General features: G+C 39.8%; 1 protein-coding gene across 1 annotated transcript in view; it reads left to right on the top strand.

Annotated features, from left to right (window-relative positions):
* Positions 1-22,414, top strand: part of LOC122799560 (carbonic anhydrase 15-like) — a 346,265-nt gene that overhangs the window by 264,255 nt on the left and 59,596 nt on the right. Inside the window, exon 5 of the mRNA XM_044068693.1 lies at positions 7,159-7,251. Coding sequence (XP_043924628.1) covers positions 7,159-7,251 — 93 coding nt within the window. The remainder of the gene's footprint in view (positions 1-7,158; positions 7,252-22,414) is intronic.

Raw genomic sequence — 22,414 nt, 5'->3', positions numbered from 1 at the left:
CGGGAAAAGCCGAAAGACAACACAACATATGTTCTTCCCATTGTTTCCTTGTGAATTGCTTCCTACAGTTATTGTGCAATATTTTATATGCCCTACTAATTATCCCCTTATTAACAGCAGCTTCTGTTCTAGATTCAACTAAAAACTCTAATAGACCTGGTCTTTCACTTAAGATTCCCCTATCACTTCCTCTTTGTTTATACTCTGATATCAATCTCTGATAAGGAAAATAGTCCGTAGCTTGCAGTCCAAATGTCTTACTGGTCTCTTCCCATTCTGTTACCTTTCACTCTCTAGTTATTTGCTGCCAGTACTATGATTCATTTGCCATTTTTCTTCAGTAAATTCCAGCCCACTCTTGTCTATTCTCTGTACGTCTAATTACAGTCACCCCTATCGGCAGAATCTCCTTTCTCCATTTCTGTGTTGGCTTAGTACTTAGAATACTTTCAGCTAGTTTCTGAATACAATATTCTGTATGGCTGTTGTTATTTTCTTTAAGGATCTGCATTCAAAATCTCACTCTCTGCTTATTTCTTGAATCCCCCCACTACATCATCATCCGTCTCCACTCTGAATTATAGATTTCTCCTTATGTTATGTATATCACCCTTAACTGTGTAGCTCTAAAATATCCCTTCAAGTCAGGTAATCCCAAACCATCTTGTTCTATTGAAGGATCACCTTATCCCTCTTGACCCTTGCTTTCTTCCCCACCTAGGTAAAATCTTACAACTCTTTATTAATTGCTTTCCACAACTTCTCCTCTGGTGGATAAAATATGCCTGACCTGTGTATAAAACAAAAGGGACTAAAATCATTTTCACTGTTTGTATCTTGCAAGCCATACAAAAGTTTCTTGATAATAAAAAAACAAAACAAAAAGAAGATAATGCATGGACAACATTTTCTGTTAGGGACAAGAAAAATATCGTGGGGTAACATACTCCTGCAGATTTTCCAGTACAAATAGGATAATTCTTCCTCAAGGAAGTAACTTCAACATCAAAGATGGCTTTCATCAAGCTCCATCTTTTGGGAGATCACCCATTGGTTTAATACGGACAGGGATATCATCAGAATTAGTGATGGACTCATGGCAATCAGACTCCAGTGTAATGGTAGGGCAGTATTCATAATCTCAGCATATGCCCCACAGCAGAGTTGTGATTGTGAGGAAAAGAGTGCATTCAGGCAACAGTTGCAGGACCTACTAGATAAGCAGAACAAGATGAATTGATGTTGATAATGGGTGACTTGAATGCACATATTGGGACATACAGTACAGGATACAAGGACTGCCTGGGTCCACATGGGTGGGGCAACAGGAATAAAGAAGGAGAGACCATTCTAGACTTCTGTCTAGCAAATGGCTTGATATTAGCCAATACATGGTTCAGAAAGAAAGACAGTCACAAGATCACATACAAGAGTGTCCAGCATGCAACTCAGGTTGACTTCCTCTTAGTAAGGAAAAGGCACTGGGGAAGAATCAATGATTGCAAAATCACCCCCGGTGAAATAGTCAGCCCTCAGTGTACACCACTGGTTTCCACAATCAGCTGCAAGCAGTGATCAGAGAAGGCTCTAAGTTGGACAGATACCAGGCTGAAGACCTGGAAGTTGACTGGTGATACAACAGTTCAAGGAATTACTCAGGGCTCTAGAAGAGGAAATAGGTGGAGCTGAAGAAGAATGACAGCACCTAAAAACAGCATGTGTTAGGACTACAGAAAAGATATGTGGCTGAGTCAGGTATGGAAATAAGGTACATTAGGAAAGCTGGTGGTGGAATGCAGAAGTCCTGGAAGTCATCAAAAGAAAGGAGTGCAGGAAAAAGTGGGAGATAGAAAAGACTGACCAGGCTAGGAAGGAATACTAGTTGGCTAACAAAGAAGCTAAGACAGTAGTTGCAATAACAAAAAATAGGGCATCAGAGACACTCTACCAACTTTGGAAATTGACTCAGTAGGTGGCACAAAGAAATTATATCAGGTTGCAAGGGAAAGACAGAAAGATAAAGAAGATAGTCAGACACCCTTCTTAAGGGATGCCAGCAACAACCTGCTCACCAGTCCACAAGGCATCAAATACAGACAGAAGGAGTATTTCCAGCAGCTTCTGAATGAAGAAAACCCCATAGAAGCTGTACTGCCCCAGAAACAGCCTACGATGAAAGAAGAAGTGGAGCCCACCCTAGAAGAAGTAAGAACCACACTAAGGAAGATGAAGTGAGGGGAAAGCAGCTTGTCTAGATGAGGTTACAGCAGATATGTTAAAGGTGCTGGGTGAGATAGGGGAGAAATAGCTGATGAGGGTAACCATAGCAGTGTAGAGAGAAAGGTGTATCCCAGATGACTGGAGAATAAGCATGCTCATGCCAGTGTGCAAGAACAAAGGGGACATCCACAACTGTGGGCAGTACAGAGGAATCAAACTCCTATCACATTGCATGAAAGCTCTAGAGAGGGTGATTGATAAATGGATATGCAGAGTAGTAGAATGTAAGATGGTAGATGAGCAGTTCTGATTCAGATCAGGCAGCACAACTGACCCGATGTTTGTAGTGAGACAGATAGTTGAGAAAAAGCTAGAAATGAGGAAAGAGTCCAGCTGGGCAGCTCTGAGCCCACAGTTGTTCATACTAGTGATGGACTACATTAGCAAACAGGTCAGAGGGGACAGATCAACAAAGCTGCTGTATGCAGATGATGTGGCATTACAGGCAGACTCTGAGCTACAACTTCAGCAAAGTGTAGAACAATGGAGTGCTAAACTGAAGGCACATGGGATGAAACTAAGCACAGATAAGACAGTGGTAATTGCATTAAACTGTGGAAATCAGAAGAAGCTGAGAATTGAGATAGAAGGTAAGATAATGGAACAGGTAAATAGCTTCAAGTATCTGGGAGGAGTGGTTGAGAAGAAGGGAAGCCTAAATGAAGAGGTCAAAGCTAGAATCAAAGGAGCTGCAGTTAACGCATAGAGTATCAGGTGAAGTCTATGACAGAAGACTGCCAAAGAAGCTGAAAAGTAAGGTGTACAAGACAGTGGTGGGACTAGTACTACTGTATGGTACAGAAACCTGGGCAGTAAAGACAGAGCAGGTAAAGAAGCTAGAGGTGATGGCAATGAACTGCCTGAGAAGGGTGGTAGGATGCACTCTGTGGGACAGACAAAGAAATGAGAACATAAGCGCAGAAGCCAAAGTAGATCCAATTGCAGAAAAAAAATGAAATAGAGCAGATTACAGTGGTTTGGGCACATGTGAAGAAAAGCAGAAGACAATCTGGCAAAGAAGATTTGGGACACACAGGAAGAAGGTAAGAGGAAATGTGGATGGATTGTGTGAAAGAAGATCTGTGACAGTCAGGCATGAGTGTCAAAGAAGGCAGGAGTGTGACATTGAATTGAGAGAGATGGCAACAGTTAACACGGCTCTCCGACCCCATGTAGAAAATGGGAAAAGGGGGCGGATGATGATGATGAGTTGTGAATTCAAAGGATGGGTAAATCATTGTGTTGGAAGTATATATCCTGAGAATTTTTTATGTAATATTTTGTCATTGAATAAGTCAGGATAAGAATGCAGATATTGTTAATTTAAGCTGTGTTCAGGATTTATTAAATTGTCACAATTTAAATGGTAACATGGGATTGCAAACATTAATAGAAAACAAACATAACCGTTTCTATTGGTATTTTCATGCAGTATGCATATATGTTTTCTTTTTAACAATTTTTTCATTCATTCCAACATTATGTATATTGCTCAGTTTCAGCCGTGCCTTAATCCTCCTCCTTCCTCCTCCTCCTGGACATTGTTCTGTTTATACTGTTCCTTTTTATGAAATCTGCTTCCTCCTTTTTCTAAAGGTCCCACCTGCCATTCTTTTAACTCCTGAACATTATCCAAAACTTATTTTACATTGGGAATATACTTTGATTTTTATTTTCTAGTGACTTTTTTGAGCTAATAACATTAAACCTAGTAAGCTCTTGGTGCATCTACTTAATTCAGATGATATCACAGCTCAAAGAATCATTTCCTTAGTTACAAACATTTGTTTCCCTAACATTTCTGTTAAAGTACTCTGTAGGGAATTTTTAAGATCTGCCAACTCATTGCATTCACAAAAACATGTTCCTACTTGGCTTTCTTTTCCTCATCACACCTCTAGCATTTGTTATCTTTCAGAGGAAAAGTCCTCTGACGTCTACTTGGGGTATAAAAATGCTTACCCAAACATTTCCAAGTAAAAGTCCTAAACCTTCTGGACTCTTAGACTGATATACTTCACAACAGGGGGAAATACTCCAAGGTAAAACCACGTCAGGTGCAACATACATTCCTCCACATTATCGCCAAACCAGACACAGTCATTCCGGTAGCTGTAAGTACGCTTTAGACGCTTTAGAATATGAACATGAATGTGCTAAATGGCCGGAGAGAAAGCTGACAATGTGTGGTTGCGATAATATGTAAGTACCGTAAAGTGTACGTATTACTTTTTTTGTCTGTCATGTCTGTCAATTATAAAATCTACTATTTATGGTTTAACAAAATTACCAGCCAATCTCCATGTATCTTCCTTGAACACTGACATCAGACCTGTATATGCAAGTTGATCTGAGTTCAAAAATACAAAAGTTTGTCTAGCTTCATCCCATTTTAGCACCTCATCCCCTTTTATCATCTGTTTCCAAAATCTCTATTCTTTGCTCTACACTTTCTTCTACATCTTTCTTGTTGGTGTTATTTTATTTTTCCAAGTTCTACCTTCCTCTAACATAAGGATTTGTTTAATATTTTTATGTGAATAAGGTCAAAGGTAATACTCTTTTTACTCTTTTTCTAGATTGGCCCAAATGCCCACATGTGATCCAAATGTTAAGTCTTTGAACACTCTGCTCATCCAATAATTTCATTTGGGTATATACTCCTTACCCTGAATCAAATATGTTAAACTGAGTTGCGTGCACTTACAGTATACCTCCAAATCTCGAAGTCTCAAACCACCCTGTTCCCTTGTCAGTATTATTTTTTATATTACACACTTTCTCTTTTGTTATCCAACGAAACTCCTTAATTTTCTTTTTTATATTCTTCCATATCTGATCTTTCAATTGATACATATATGGCTGACCTAGATAAAGAATAAGCAGGCCCAAAAACATCTTGATCACTTGTATCTTATTGTCAGTGCCCACGAATAACAATCTTCATAATCTTATTTTATTTATAACACAGACTATGTGATCTAAATCACCTAACATCCCTTCCTTTACCCTAACTGTTGTGTTATACATAGTGCTCTCTTCCAAAATGTAAAGTAAGCTTTGTGCTTAAATGTTTATTGATATCAGTGTATTTTATCCTCTCACTTGTCTGTTTTATGTACTTTTGCAGTTACATCACCACACAATTCTTTGTATTTTGCTCATGTCAGTTCAAGTTTTTGTTATCTTATGTACTCTGAGTGGCCATTTTATTGACCCTGGCTGAGACTGAAATTGGTCAGAATTGATTAATGCTCTACCTTGATTAACAAATTCAGTAAATAAATAAATATTTTGAGTAATTCATTCCTATATTTCTTTGGCTGCTTGCTCAACATCCCATTTCAACCAAATTCCCAAATATCTTATTTTGCAGTGACCCCACAAAAAGTGGAATTTCTGCATCAAGTTATGTGCTGAGGTATAATACCATAGCCTCTGTTTTTGCTTCATTTACTTTATATCCTGCTATGCTATTAAATTATTTTAGTTTATCAAATAAAATTTGTGTATCACCTTCCAGGTTGGTAACATATAATGAATATTATGTTGTCTTCAAAAAGGGCTATTTTCTCATTAACATTTTAAGATTTCTGTCAAATTATATTTGACAGTATTATGTCCCTAGTTGTTGTGTCTTTCGGCTTTTCCCGGTCAGGGGTCGCCACAGTGGAACTCCGGTCCGCTAATGATTGGCAGTAGATTTTTATGTGCCGAGTTGCCGGCCCTGATGCACAACCTTCAACGAAGGTACGCCCATTCATGCATGTCTCCTAGTAATGCTTATAAATATAAACCAAAGAGTAATAGTAAAACTGGACCCCCAGTCTAAGCCTAGTTCCCCTTATAAGGCTAAATGTTCACCAGAGCACTTCACCCTAGATTGAGCTCCTCTGTAAGTATTAAATATTAATATTGTCCATGTCTGCGGACACCCAAATGCCTCAAAGGATCTCTTTATAACATCCCAACTCATTCTGCTAAATACTTTTTTGGCCTATTAACCTTAATATATTATTATTGTCTGGTGTATTATTTTGAGTCGTAAGGATTCTGTTAATGTTGTTAAATGTTTGCTCCTACCTTTTCTAACTCTCACTGATCTTGATGTATTATTCTTAACACTGTTTTTGTCATTCTTTTTACCTAAATCAGCATTAACACTTTGCAGTCATGATTTAGAATTGATATGGGTCTATATGACCCAAGACCAAAAGGATCTTTTCCCTCCTTTGGCAAATGATACCATGACTGCTTCTTTCCATATCAAGGAAGGGCACATCTCCACACAGACAAATTCAGAACTGAGACTCTTGTTCTAAACTGAGCAGGCAGCAGATGTAAATGCAATCTTCAAAATCCTCAACACACTATTTTTAAATTGTGGGTGAGCATTCCTTATTTGTATTTCTTAGTTAAAGCTATTGATGTTCAGTACTGGACAGAACCAAAGCAGTCTAAGCAAATCTTTGTAGCTTACCAGTTTCCAGAACAGCAGACTTTATTTTCTGCATGAGTACTGTGTACCCTCCTGCCACTCTCATTTCTGCATGAGTACTGTGTACCCTCCTGCCACTCTCATTTCTGCATGAGTACTGTGTACCCTCCTGCCACTCTCATTTCTGCATGAGTACTGTGTACCCTCCTGCCACTCTCATTTCTGCATGAGTACTGTGTACCCTCCTGCCACTCTCATTTCTGCATGAGTACTGTGTACCCTCCTGCCACTCTCATTTCTGCATGAGTACTGTGTACCCTCCTGCCACTCTCATTGACAATCATCTCCTTACTCTTTTGAAATGTTTGTGATATTAACTGCATGAAAATGAGTAGCTGATTTTTTTTGAGAAATTAAAAATGTTGGCTTTATTTCTCTAGCTTCATATTGTCCACGTGAATCTAAAATATCAAACAGTAGCTGACGCATTAAATGACAAAAATGGAATTGCTGTGCTGGGATTCATGTACAAGGTAAGGACTTTTTTGTAAAAATCATAAATTCATATAACTCCATGTCCTTTTGACAAGACAGCATTTTTGCACACATGGATTTCCTTAAAATAGATCATACAGGAGGAGAGTTTGGAAACATTCTGTGAAAGCATGAAGCAAAGTGGGTATGCTTTGTGCTAGTCAATTGTAAGGAGCAATAGGTGAAAACCATACAAAGTGTAGATGGCTTTGTCTGTTTCAGACAAAAGCAGATAATGAGTACAACTTCAGCTACTGCATAGTTTCTATAAGTATTGTATTACACAGAATTACTGCCCTCTCTGTGATTAAAAGCCTCTTGTTTTAAATTGGTCATTACAAGCCTTAGCCATGAAGATATGGTAATATCAGGAATAGTGCAAATAAAGAACATGGAAAAACACCAAAATTCTGTGTCAGCACTACTGTCCACGAGGAAGAGAGAAATTCAGATTTGTTTTTTTTATGGTACATCCGAAAGCTTCTGTTGTCTTTATTGTTATAATTATAAGGTGTGCTTGATGCACTCAGCACGCTAAAGTCTGAATACAGCTTTCACATAAATAAGTATCAAACCCCTATTGATGTGGATTCTCACATGTCCTGCTGATGGTTTTGTTCATTTTAGTCCCTTCATTTCCTTGCACATGCCTGCTGCAAATGCTTCAAGTCTAAACTGAGGAGCTGTTTGGCAGTACAACTTCTCCATCTACTATGAGAGGCAAACTAGGAAATGGTACTTCGCATGACCATAAAGCAGGCCATCTATCACCTGAACTAGTAATGAAAGCAGGGTCACTAGCATTCCAGATGAAACCACCTCCTGTGTACAACTAGGCCATTGATAACTCCTGTATATAGAAGGAAAGATAGCTTGCTATTCACCACATCACACAATTCCCTATAACAGCTATGGCAGTTATGCAATTCATTCTCTTGGGCACCTGTAAAATTGATCCTATTAAATGCACTGTTGGTGTTATCTTGTACATGCCATTTTTATCTGCTTCTCATATGAAATATTTGTTAAAGTTATACTACACTATTCAGGTAGTCTGTACCTTTACTCAATGAAGACACTGAGACAGTTCTGCTGTTATGACATTCATTTACTGCACAAGAGGTTTACATCTAGCTTAACAATGAAAGGTATATACATCAAAAACGTACTTCAGCTTACAGTTTTAGGTCTGCAAGAATAGAATAATCAAAGTCTCTGATACAAAAGAAAAAGTCCCAATCTTTATAGTGTCTTTTCTGCCTGCATCAGCAGTTTAGAGAATTTGCCAGAATAATAAGTGTTTCCTTTGAAGCTGGTCTGCTGACAGTTTGTTTTCCATATTTTAAACATTCTGTTCCTGAAGAATAACTCTTTTTGTCCTTGGCCTATCTTGCGTATCATGTTGACAAGACACAACTGCATATAAGAGTTCGTCTCGACCTGCTTGTAGATAATAATTTTACAAAGCTACATAGTTTATAAGAGATAAAATATTTTACTTCTGATTCTTCACCGCGGTTGGGTGGGCATTTGAAAGACATGCATGAATGGGCGTGCCTTCGTTGAAGGTTGAACGTTGAGCTGGCACCTCGGCATTCGTGAAAATCTACTGCCAATCATTAGCAGACCGGAGTTCTGCTGTGGCAACCCCTAACCGGGAAAAGCCGAAAGACAAACAACAACATTCTTATTAACAATGAATGCCAAGCTATATAGTTTTGCCAGGTTAGGTAACTGAGTTCAAGCTGAGTGCACTGTACAAACTGAAATACAGAACATTTATTTCACATTTTCAGAAAAATCCACAGAAATCCATTTTAACCTGTTCTTTACTCTCACAATATTGTGACCGATATTTACTTCTTTTTTATATATTCTACTCCCTGAAAGAGAAGAAATAGCCGTAGATCTTAAAGTGATCTAATCAATCCACTTCACCCTCAAGACTGGCCAGCTACAGGTAGCAGTTGCTCTGCACTTGTAGGACTCTTCCAGGCTCCAGAACTCCTCCCCTAACTCCCAAGTAAGCCATGCTTCTCCTTCCTATCCTGATGTTGTATTTGTGTGTACACTGAGAGACGATCCAAAGCTCTGACTCAGCATTTTGTAGTGTAATTATTTCCAAAAACATTATTCTTATTCAAACTATTTTGACTTGTAGGTCAGCTTTTTGCATATTTTGTATGTCAGTATACTGGAAATCCCTCCCTTTTTAAAAAGCTGTAAACTAGTTTTGAGTTTTTCTCCTTGCTCCTATCATCATTTTGTCTCCCAGTTTGCAGGTAATTTGCTTTAATTCTTGAACTTTCTCGGTACAGTTTTTATCCTTGTTTTTTCCCCTCTAAATTGTAGAAATGAATAAATATTTTATAAATGTTCTGTTGTGTACATGGGGAGGTGGATCACCTCAATGCAAATTGTGAGATATGTGAAAAAGTTTGGGTTCATCACACTGCAAGACTGAATAAATAACTTTATTTTAAATTGTGTGCTGCCTTCTGATTCTGCAACTAAACCCAAGAAAAACAAAAGAGGAAACATGAGGCTCTGAGGTTCCCAAACACCCAGTCATGTCTTCTCTCCTTCTGCTAAGGTTCTAAGGGTAGATGTTTCTGCTTCTAGGGATGTTTCTATTCTGGATTTTCAATAGAACAGGCAGGAGCCAGTGGGGTCTCCTTACTAGATGTGAATTGTACCTAACCCCACCCCCAGGAGAGAGACAGAGTCAGTAATTTTTTTTTAAAAAAGAATTATCTCATTTGTGAGAGTTCAAGACTTTTCTCAGTGTAATTGTTTGCACGTAGGTATCTTTGCAGTCCCTCTTTACCTGTAGTCTGGGAGAAAATTATGAAGATGGTCAAATCACAGATTGAGGTGGGTTTTTTCCCTTCCTTTCTGTTACTTTCCGTTACTTTCCTTTCCTTTCCGTTACTTTCCTTTTTTTTCTTTTCTTTTCCTCCCTGTTCCTAGGTTGGTAAGAGAAGGACCCTTTCCGTTAATGTCTAGTCCTCAAGTCTTCAGTCAGCAGCATACCTCTCAACCTCTTAGAGCAAGAAATCTCGACAATGCCATATATAAAAGAGGGACAAAGGCTCAAAAATAGGGACAATTTTTAAATATTGCCCTTACAAACTTAGAAAGATGATAGAATAACAGGTTTTGCATTAGCATGAATTTTCTGAAGGGAATGAAGTCTGAAACTCAAATGTCTGTTATTATTTTCTAACTTTAATTTTTAATGATTTGCCACTAATTTGCCAAAAAAACACAATTTTATGAAAAATGGGCCAAAACTATGAGGCAAACGTATGAACATTCTGTGAAAATCTGTATAGTTGAGAGGTATGGTCAGCAGCTGATGGTAATGCCACTATCTCCTTTGGTACTGATAGGTTCCTTGGAATATGTACAAACAATTCCTCCTGTATTTGTAACAAGAGTTGTTCATCATATTGATCACTGCTGCAGCAGCCTTAGCTGCATGAGTTATATCCTACTTAGGATATAACAATCAACCACCTTCCATAGCTTCCATGTGCCCTAACCATCAGACAGCTTGAGCTGAGCTGACTAAAAAGACAGGTTTGGGTATTCCTGAGCTTTTCTACTGTTGAAGAGATCACTCTTCCTTGGGCTTTCAATGACTGATGGTTGTCTTGTGCTGTTCCTTTACACCTTCTCTGTTTAAAAAGTGTTTCTTTTATTATAGTTCCTTATAATTTCCTGTTTAAAAAAAGTTATTTTTTTAAAAAAAAGTTATTTTTAAGTTAGGAGTTTGAGTTTTAATGGACCGTTACAAGACTGTACCGTTCATTTAAATGGGAACACACCTTTTTCCTGTCAGTTTAAAAGTTGTTTTAAGTAACTGAAAACCACTTTTCTGTGGGCAAATTGTGTTTATTTTACTTTTTGGGGCTGGCAAAGTTTTTTTAAGCACTTTTATTGTGGTTTTGTATAAAAAAGTGAGCTTTAAAGACAATTAATTTTGCCAGTATTTGCTATCCAGCATCAAAAAGAAAAAGTTAAGCAAGCAATGGGTGACTCTGCTGTGGCCATTGTTGTTGCTCACACCACTCATATTTTACCCTGGAGCCCTCTGGTGTAGCACCTACAATCTCTATGGACTGGGGGTTAGCCATGTCCTCTGTGACTGTTGGGGTTCCCTTAGTGGGCAAGGGAGAGACACTCTTGTTGGTCCTGGGGAGAGAGAGCAGGAAAGATTTTCCTGTTTTGTCAGAATGGTATCCATCTCTGGGGAAGTTGCTGCTGCCATTAATAACAATGTTAGTCCCATTTTTTCTGTAAAAAAAAAAAAACTAAACATGTATCTCCCCCTCCTCAGATTTACTTAGACATAAATTGATAACTGGGTCTGGTTCAAGATTTAATTTAGGCTATTGATCCTTCTTATAAGGTGGTCTCTGGTAAAATAATGAGGGGTGTCTCTTTACCTGAAGAGAGTCAAGATTATGAATCTGAACAGGAAGATGAAGGGGCAGATACAGGGATTTTTCCTCAGGTTTTCTCTTTCTCTGACACTATTTACAGCATGTGCCAGTGTTTTCAGTGGGAGAACACTCAGGTTTCTCAGTCCCTCAGAAAATATTATGAGGTGTTACAGAAAGAATTTCCAGAACATTCACCAAGTCCTGCAGTTCTGTCAGTTTTAAAGGATGTGTGTGCCACAGCCTGTAATTTTTCTGCCAGTTGTCTTGCTGTCCCTAAAAAGTCAGATAGATTGCATAAAGGTCCTCAGTCTTTTAAGTTTGTATATAATCTTTCCAAACCTGACCCAACAGCTATAGCTTTAGTTAATCCTATCACTGGAAAATATTTAGTTAGGTCCAATGATACTCTTTCTGATTTTCTGATAAGGATGGGAAGATATTGATACGTATGGGAAAAAAGTGGATGTGTTTGCAACTTTGATTTTCAGAATTTTGAATTGTCAGGCTGATATGTTAAAGTTTATTTTGACTAACTGTGAAAGTATGAGGAATGTTTTGTCTGCAGTTTCCTCTTATGAGGAAAAAATCTGCTTTATACAATTTAGTTTCTTCCACTGTACAAGTCAATGGTCATTCTTGACAGTGTGTTTATGACTCAGTTGATACTTCTTCCAGGGCTATGGCCACTGGTATTGTTTTGAGGAGGCTTGTCTGGCTGCATTCTCTGAACATCGCAGATGATGAAAAAAATGAGATTTTAAATTTTCCTTCAGAGAGAGAACTTGTTTTTTGGTTCTCCTGCTGCAGAGGTTATCAGAAAGTGTGATGAAAGGGATAGTTGATACAGGAAATCTCTAAGATTTTTCAGCCCACCTTCTCCAAATTTCTAAGGGATTCTCTAACACCTCAACCAATTTTGGTAAAAAACAAAATAAACAATCTCAACAAAATGCAGGATAAACAGGCATGGAAGAAGAAATGGCAGAGGGGTCCAAAAATAATTCAGGACCCCCACTCAAAATGAAGGACAGTCCAACAAGCACACCTCTCAACTGTCAAGATTTTTGCCTCATAATTTTGATGTATTTCTCATCAAATTTGTGGTTGTTTGCCAAATCATTGAAGTCATTAAATCATACTAAATAACAGACATTTAAGTTTCACACTTCATATTTTACAGAAAATATGTAATAGTGCAAAACCTATTATTCTAGTAACTTTATAAGTTTATAGCATCTGTCCTTATTTTTGGGCCTTTGTCCCTCATTATTTTTTGCTTTGTCCAGATTGTTTGCACTAAGAGGTTGAGAGATATGCCAACAAGTCAGAATGACTTTAAGGGACCTTCACCCCCCCCCCCCCCATCCTGGCAGCCCATTTTCCCTCTCAGAAAGTCTGAATCTCCAGTTTTATCCTTGGCAACAGATAGTGTCAGACAAATGGGTTCTGGAGATCATTCATAAAGGTTACAGCATAAAGGTTACGGATGGCAGAGTGGGAGTAACTTCCTCCTTTTCAGGGAGTAATTCCTCATCCATCAAACCAGACTCTTTTATTTTCACCTGTCCTTCATTACATGCTGTCCCACAGAGTGATAGCACCAATTTCTCCTTCCCAGGTTGGTAAAGGTTTTTATTCAAGGATATGTAACCACCAAACAAGCAAAAAATATTAAAACCACATAAAATGAGAAGGCCAGTGATACAATCAAACGGTGCACTTTATTAAATTAAAAAAATCGTAAGAATCTCTAGCTCCTCGGCTAAGCAAGCCTTTAGAGAGTATAATCTTCACTATTCCATGTACTTCTTAAATATACACCCCCATTAATCAATTATACAATTAATCAATGACATAATATAAACATTTAAAAAGCCCTGCTCACAAAAAAACATTTCCAATTACATTCCCTATTGAGACCTATGGGGAAAAGAGTATTAAACTTTAAAATAAAAATAGTCTCTTTTTTCTTAATGTATTCTTTATATCACATAAAAGTGTATAATCATTTAATACTTGTTCCAAAACAGTTGCTTGCAACCCAGATAGATCCCTACTATGAAATTATTGAAAATGTATGGCTGCAGGGCTAAATTCACTACCTTTTTTGATGCTCCTAACATGTTCCTTCAGTCTGATAGAAAAACTTCTCTTACTTTCAGCTATGCAAAATTTTCCACAAGGATACCCAAGCCCATATATCACCCCTTCACTCCCACAACTAAAAGGACCCTATTCTTTAAATCTCTTACCACTGATCTGAGGGAACTTCTAACTATAAATTTTCATCCTGCACATTTTCCACAAGGAAAGGTGCCTTTTTAAACCATCACATTATTTCTTGTGTGGTTTTAATACTTTTATTCAAGGATATTTTTAGTGCCAATGGAAGTAAAATGCTTGGAAACCATATGTTCTTCGTGTTTCACTGTTGCAGTCATTACATTTGGGTAATCTGCTGGCTGGTTGCCCTCAGTTAGCCTGATTAACAAAGTCTTGGGTCCTGCGTCGGTTGCTGTCCCTTCTTCCATGACGTCAGGTCGTCAGGGGTATAAAACATGCAGCCGATGCCATTACATCAGTCTTTCTTGCCGCACGGTGCCCAAAGCAGAAGCAGTTCGCAAGTGCCGGTCGGCCAACTCCTGAAATTTTCATTTTCAAGTTTCAGATCCGAAGTCTTCAACTATAAAGCTAAGTACCCCATTGGGGAAACTTTTTCTTGCTCTTTACTGATGTCAGTAAAAGTTAATAATTGCATTACTTGTGGGAAGCAAATACCTCGTAAGGATTTTCATTTGTACTGTATTCCTTGCCTAGGCCCTGACCATAATGTTCCTTGCTGTCGGTTTTGTGCTTTATTTAATCAACGCACTATCAAACGTCGGTACATTTTTGCTTCTAAATATTTTGGCTCACACTTTAATTATCCAGAAATATCATCAGCTAGCAATCCGACTACCGGAATACCTAAAAAAATGCAAAGAAAAAAGACAGAGACAGGCCATTAAGGTCCAAAACTGCCGACGACGCTTCTCCTAAGCCAGTTGCCAGTTCGCTGGTACTCAGTGAGGTGTTTTCGCAGCCCCTGATACCCGCTACTTCTGATTCACAGGCCTGTACTGAGACCCATTTGGAGTCCGGTATGCCGCAAAATGCTTCAATAATGGAACCCGCGGATGTCTCTACCTTGGATGGATCCGGAGCCACTGTGCAGGCATTGGCTTCTGAGGGTGTTTTCAGGCCTACAGATTTGTATATTAGACCAACACCATCTTCAAAATTAAGGCCATAATCATGACCTATGCCTAAAAGAATCGATGCCTGGGCCACATGTGCAGGCCCCTATGCCTAAAAAACAAATGATCAAAATGTTTGAAGATTTAATTACTCTGATCAGGAGTAGCCAACCCCCCCCCCCCCCCCTCTTCTAAGAGGCCTAGGCAAGACTTTCATTATGAATCTTCTGAACAGGATTCTATTTCTTCTGACTCTTCTAATGAACAGGAATTGTCTATTCCTACTTATGAGGACTTATGCAGAAGATTCCATTCCTTCTGATTCTCCTCCTAAGGATTTTTTTTTGGGGGAAACTTTACATACCTTAAGGGAACATTTCCACTGGGAAAGTCAGGTTTCTCTGAATCTAAAAAGAGACTTAGGGATTTTCTCCTTCTTCCTCAGCATAGGCCTTTGGCTATACCTCCTGTTCTAGACATTGTTGATGATGTTTTTTCAGAGTCTAGTATGGCTCCTGATTCACTGCCTCCAGCTCCTTTTAAGCCAGACAGATGCTATAGGGTTCCTGACTCCCACAAATTCCTTTTCAAAAATCCTGTTGCAGATCCTGAAACCATTTCTCAGGGCCCCAAGGGCATTAAGGCTTCTACAGCTAAAAATCCTACCCCTTCTGATAGAAACTCCAGGGTGCTAGATAGATGGGGTAATAAGGTTTACACTTCTGCAACCTTGGCAATCAGGGCTTTAAACTGTCAATTTCATATGCTAAAATATTAACAGCATATCATGGGACTGCTTAAACAGAAAATGATGTTAATTTCAGACTGTGTGGAAAACAAAGATTTACAGGATTTATTACATTCAGCTGAACAAGTTGGAAAACATACTTTGCAATGTGGTTTTGATTCTTTACAGGCCTCTTGCAGGGCTGCTGTAACTGGGTCTGTGCTAAGAAGGCATGCTTGGCTCAAAGAGCAAAATCTGCCTGATCATGTTAATGCAAAATTGTTGGATGCTCCTTTAGAACAGGACCATCTCTTTGGTAATAAGGCTGAAGAAGTTTTAAAAAAGATGGAAGATAAAGCTAAATCTATGCAAACTGTGAAAGATTTCTTACAAGTGCAACCTCCAAGATTTAGTAGGCACTGGCCTACTAAGAACTGGTCCTTTCCAGTTTCTTCGAGAGCCACTCAAGTCAAACCCAGACATTCCAGAGGCTCCAGGTTTCAGTCACAAGGGACTTTCAGAACAAAACAATGGGGTGCCTCCTCTTCCAAATCTGGAAACAACAAGACACCTGCGTATGGTAACCAGTCTCAATTACTTCATTTTACAATTACCAAGCGCCTACCTTTTAGCCACCCCTTTGGGGGGGAAACTGGCTCTTCATGCAAGAAACTGGCAACTTATAACCCGGGACAAATGGGTTTTAAATATAGTATCCCTGGGATACAGATTTTATTTCCACGCGTTGTCAATTCCAAACGGATGGCCAGACCTACCCCCAAATCAGTGGGCAGAGGCCCAAAACAAGTACTTTCCCTCATGAGCACAGGGGCTATTCAACCAGTACCAGAAGAGGAAAAGGGACAAGGTTTCTGTTAAAGACTTTTCCTGGTACCTGGAAAAGACAAATCATGGCATCCAATCCTGGACTTATCTACTCTAAACACCTTTCTGGACATTCCAAAATTCAAGATGCTGACTCTTCACCAGTTACTTCCTATGCTAGGCAAAGATGCCTGGTTGGCAGCTCTAGATTTAAAGGAGGCTTACCTACATATCCCAATCAGGGAGTCTTGCAGAAGATACCTCTGCTTCAAAGCAGGCTACTTGCATTACCAGTTCTCTGCACTGCCTTTTGACTTATCTACTGTACCCATGGTCTTTACAAAGTGCCTGGCTCCAGTAATTGCATTTTGCAGGCAAAGAAATATTCAAATATAGCCATACCTGGATGATTGTCTAATTCAGGCAGAAAACAAGGACACTCTTCTAAACCATCTGGAGTTTGTAAAAAGGGTTCTAACTTGTCTAGGGTACACTATAAACGAAAAGAAATCGCAACTGGTACCCTCTCAAAAAATTACATTCCTGGGTGCAAGCTTAAATACAACTGCCCAGATGGCTTTCCTTACGCCAGAGAAGCAAATTCATTTGGTGACTTACTTCAAACAGGTGGCCACAAAAACCCTGCTTTCTGCAAGACAAATACTGCAAGCCTTTGGGTTCATGGCCTCCTGCATTCTTCTAATTCCATATGCAAGACTGCATATGGGAAAACTTCAGTGGTACTTAAAAAGTCTATGGAGTCAGCATTGTCACAGACTGGAAACAATGATTCTTATCATACCTTGCCTGCAACTAGAGTTCCTATGGTGGGCAGAGGCCTGCCACCAAAACAAGGGACTGCCATTCATGCCACCCCCTGCCGCCCAAACCCTAACTACAGACGCATCAGACTATGCTTGGGGGGCACATCTGGCAGGGAAGTGCATTCAGGGCAAATGGAGCCCAAATCAAATGCACCTTCATATCAATCGAAAAGAAATGCTAGCTGTACGGAATGCTCTGACAGCCTTGAAGGACTACCTTCTTCCAGGACAATTAATGATAAAGACAGACAACACCACGGTTATGTGGTACATAAACAAGCAGGGGGGTACACACTCCTACCCCCTTTGCAGACTAGCCATGGCATTGTGGAGCACGGCCTTGACCTATCGAGTACAACTACAAGCTCAATTCCTGCCAGGAAAGTTGAATACTCTGGCAGACGAACTAAGCAGAAATCTCATGGACCCACACAAATGGAAACTGGAAACACGGATTTTCAACATGTTGACATGCAAATGGGGAGCCCAGACATAGATCTTTTTGCCTCACCCCAAAACTATCAGTTGGACAAATTTTGCACAAGAACTCATCACAAAAAAGCCTGGAAAGTGGATGCTCTATCCTTCAGCTGGAAAAACCTATCAGTCTACGCCTTTCCTCCTCTGCCTCTGCTCTCCAAAGTTCTACTAAAAGTCAAACAGGACAAACCAAAAATGATTTTGATTGCTCCAGACTGGCCTCTCCAACACTGGTACCCACTCCTGCGCAATGTGTCACACCTTCTACCACGGCACCTGCCTCAGACACCTTACTTACTGTCTCAGCAGACCAACCAAATTCTGCACATTCAGCTCCAGACTTTGAATCTTGCAGCGTGGCTAATCACCTAAATTCACCCTTAGCATCCCTCAGCAAACTTGTGATGGATGTCATTTTGGAGGCGAGAAGGCCTAATACTAGAAAATTGTATGCTGACAAATGGAAAAGATTCTGTGCCTGGAATCAGTCTCAAGGGATAAGCACAGCAGTGCCCAACATTCCTCAGATTTTACAATACTTAACTGAGACGCTTCACAAGGGCCTGTCTTTTTCTTCCATAAAAATCCATGCCTCAGCCATTTCAGCTCATTGCAACACAGAACCTCCCCTCTTCTCTCATCCTCTGCTAAAGCAGTATCTCAGAGGGGCCAGAAACTTGACCACCCAGCAGAGCTCCAACCCCTGCCTGGGACCTCATTTTTGTATTGAAAAAGCTCACTCTCCCTCCTTTCGAGCCAGCTGCTACTGCAGACTTAAAAATTCTCTCCTGGAAAACCGCTTTCCTTTTAGCAGTCACTTCAGCTAGAAGGATTTCAGAATTACAGGCTCTTATGGCAGTGGAGCCTTTCATCATTTTTCATGCAGACAGGTTATCTCTCAGGACCAATCCATCCTTCATGCCTAAGGTGGTATCCAGTGTGGCTCTCAATCAGACCATTCATTTGCCAACTTTCTTTCCCAATCCACAGAACAAGGGGGAATGGATTCTGCATTAATTGGATGTACACAGACAACTTAGATTTTACTTAAGCAGAACAAAATCTCAAAGAAAATCTGAACAACTGCTGGTGGCATTTGCTGCAGGGGCAGAGGGAAAGGCTATTTCAAAGCAAACCATTTCCAAATGGATAAGCCATTGTATTTGTTTCTGCTATATGCAGCATGGAAAAACTATCCCCTCAGGGGATCAGATCCTATTCCACCAGGACTACATCTTCTTCTGCAGCTTTTCTCAGAGGTGTTCCTACCAGGGACATTCTAGAAGCTGCTACCTGGAGCTCAGTTCCTATGTTCACCAAACATTACCATTTACCACTTTTCTTTAAATCCAGAGCTGGCTTTGCCACTGCTGTCCTGCAGGGCCTTATAGCTGGTCCTAATGCTGTATAATTCCATCCACCCAACCATTGCTTTGGGAATCTACCCAAATGTAATGACTGCAACAGTGAAACACGAAGAACATAGTGCAGTTGTGTACACTTACCATAAATATAGATGTTCGAGTGTATTCACTGTTGCAGTCCAGGTTACCCTCCCTCCATCCCCCTATTTTTCTTTGGCTTTACCTCTACTTTCTTTCACTATGCATAAAAGCCCTTCTGGTGTATTTGCTTTTGGGATTGGAGGTTTATTTTTTGTGTTTTTAATTTGATTTGCTCCCCATGGAGGGGGGGGGGGCACCTGACATCTGGGGCAAGAAAAACTGATGTAATGGCGTCGGCTGCATGTTTTATACCCCTGACACTGACACAGGACCCAAGACTATGTTAATCAGGCCGACTGAGGGTAACCTGCCAGCAGATTACCCAAATGTAATGACTGCAACAGTGAATACACTCAAACATCTACATTTATGGTAAGTGTACACAACTGTACTTTCTGGATCTTTCCTTCTTAAATCTGTTTGTGATAGTGCCCAAGTTCAAAATGATGTCACTTCACAACTTGTTACCCCTTCTTCCTCCTTCAGATTTCCTAGTAACACTAGATTCAAAAGATTCAAAAGATGCTTATCACATCCCATTCATCCAGACATCGGGGGTCTTAAGGTTTTGTGTGTCTGGATTACATTAACAGTTTTTTCCCTTACCCTTTGTACCATCCACTCTACCAAGAGTGTTCACAAAGTGTCTAGCTTTAATAATACCTCATTACAGGCTAAAGGATATCTACATTTTCCATATTTAGAAAACTTGCTTATCTTTGCAGAGTTTTTTCAAAGTGTCAAGAAACTCTTCCTTAGGTGAGAGATTTTTTATCTTAAAGAAGCTGGGGTTCCAAGAGAACATTCAAAGGTGTTTGACTCCTTCACACAGGATTGTGTTCCTGGGGTGTCAGCAAGACACCTCAGTTCAAAGAGCATTTCTTCTACAGGAAAAAATAGATCTATATCTACAGCTGTTTCTAATTTATTTTACTCAGACTTCTGTCACTGTGAGAGATAGAATACATCAGCATTTTTGGTCTTGTGGCATTTATGATTCTCATGATACCCGTGGCAAGACTCTGCATGAGAAAGATATAATAGTATTAAGATATAATGGTATTTTAAGCCTCTTTGGTCCCAGCACCACCATTCTTTGTCACTTCAAATCCCAGTGCTTAGGTTTGTCAGAAGATAAATCATTTGGTGGAGACAGCAAATAATCCCTAAATCTGTGTTTCCCCCTTCTCATACCCAGTTTCAAATCAGTCAGTCAACACAGATGCCTTGGAATGTGCTTCTGCAGCAGTTTCAGGAGGGATAAAATGGAACAGTGTGTATGACACTAAGGACAGATGCAAGCGCATAAATATAAAAGAAGCACGTCCCGATCAATGTGCTCAACTCTCTGAATCATCTTTGGTCCCAGGGACCTCTTGAAGTTGTTTCAGTCATGTGGTATATCAACAAGCAAGGGAGAACCAGTTCATACCTGATTTGCAGACTAGCCACATTAGCTCGGGATATAACTTCACAGCACAATCGTATTCTACAGGCACCATACAGTCTGTTAGAGCAAAACTGTGTGGCAGACAAGCTGAGCAGGACAAGGGCAGAGCCCCAAGAATGGAAACTAGAACAGGTGTCTTCCAAGATTTGACCCATCTCTGGGGAGTTATGCAAGTAGACCTATTTGCCTCCTTTCTAAACAATCAACTGACAAGATTCTGCTCCAGGACTCCATGCAAGAAGGCCTGCAAGACAGATGATATTTCTTTTCCTTTGACAGGAATATTTCTCTATGCTTTTCTACCATTTCTACTGATATGCAGGGTACTTTTGCAGATCTGGGGGTGTCTCCCTTCTGGCCCAGGCAACACTATTTGTTCCATCTTTTGGCAATTACTACAAGCTTCCACATAGAATGGATCTACTTGAACAAGACTTAGGATGTTTGATACCTTGACCCCAATTACCTTCAAGTGACTACACAGGTGATAGGGTCTTAATTCACTTTAGGCACCAGTTTACTGAGGATGTGCAGCAGGTGCTAATGGAGGCAAGAAAGCTTGCTGCAATAAAATCACATGTTAGCAAATGGAAAAGGTTTTCTGTTTGGTGCCAACAGTATGACCAGCACCCATTTAGAGCTATTTGTTCTCTAGTTTTACAGTAATTGTGTGAGTTACTATCCTATGTCCTTTCTTTTTCCTTTATCAAGTGATTTTCAAGTTTACTTTAAGCCAAACTATTCAACTCTCTGTTTTCTTGCTTGAACCTAAAATCGGGGAAAAGGGATACTCTATATACCTTGGATGGTGACAGAACTAGATCTTTCAGATCTTTGGATCAGTTGTTCATTTCTTATGAAGATAAGAAGAGCAGACAACTTGTGTCATAACAGACTGTTTCCAAATGGGTGTCTAAGGCTATTATCTTTTGCTATACCCACCCTGACAAATGTATTCCAGGCAGGGTCAAGATCCACTCTACCATGGCATTGGCTTCATCTGTCCCTTTTTGGATTCTAGAAGTATTCTTGAAGCAGCAACTTGTTTTTTGTATGTAGCTTTACAAAGCAGTATAAGCTTGATTCCTTCTCTAGATCTAGATCAGGCTTTACTAGGACCATTCACATGGCCCGCTGTACCCTTCATCTTCCAACTCCCAAATGTAGTAAGCTAGGGTAATTTACTTATGTAGCTAAGGCTATTTCAGCAATGATCAGTATGACAAACACAGCATAGTTGTTCATAAGTTCATAGGTGTATACTAGGCTAATGGCCCTGGAGCCTTTACAAGCCTAGGCCATAGGATTACCCTGGCATTGTGCCACCTGACCTTAGTTCTCAGTGCCCCTGTCAAGTAGAGCCACTGGAGTGATTCCTGGGGTGAATTTTCTATTTTCCATCCACTCATCAAGATTTCTGTTGAAGAGGGCCAGTGAGGCGCTCTGCTTGACATGCATGGGAAGTCTTTTCCATAGCATGGGCAGTCTCTAGGTTATGAACCTGTCCCTCCAGCTTGTTGTATTGATTGTGGTAATGAGGTTGAGGTTTGTGGAGTGGGATTTCTTTAGATGTAACATTTCTAACAGAATTGGGTCGGACATGGCTTTATAAGTCAAGCAGAGATCGCCTCTAAGTAGGCGATATGAGACAGAGAATAGTTGGAGTT

This window comes from Protopterus annectens, chromosome 4.part0 (genome assembly GCF_019279795.1).
Source record: "Protopterus annectens isolate FY-2018-M chromosome 4.part0, PAN1.0, whole genome shotgun sequence".
NCBI classification, from domain to species: Eukaryota; Metazoa; Chordata; order Ceratodontiformes; family Protopteridae; genus Protopterus; species Protopterus annectens.
Note: the sequence above shows the minus strand (reverse complement) of the source record. Positions and strands in the feature narration are given on the sequence as shown.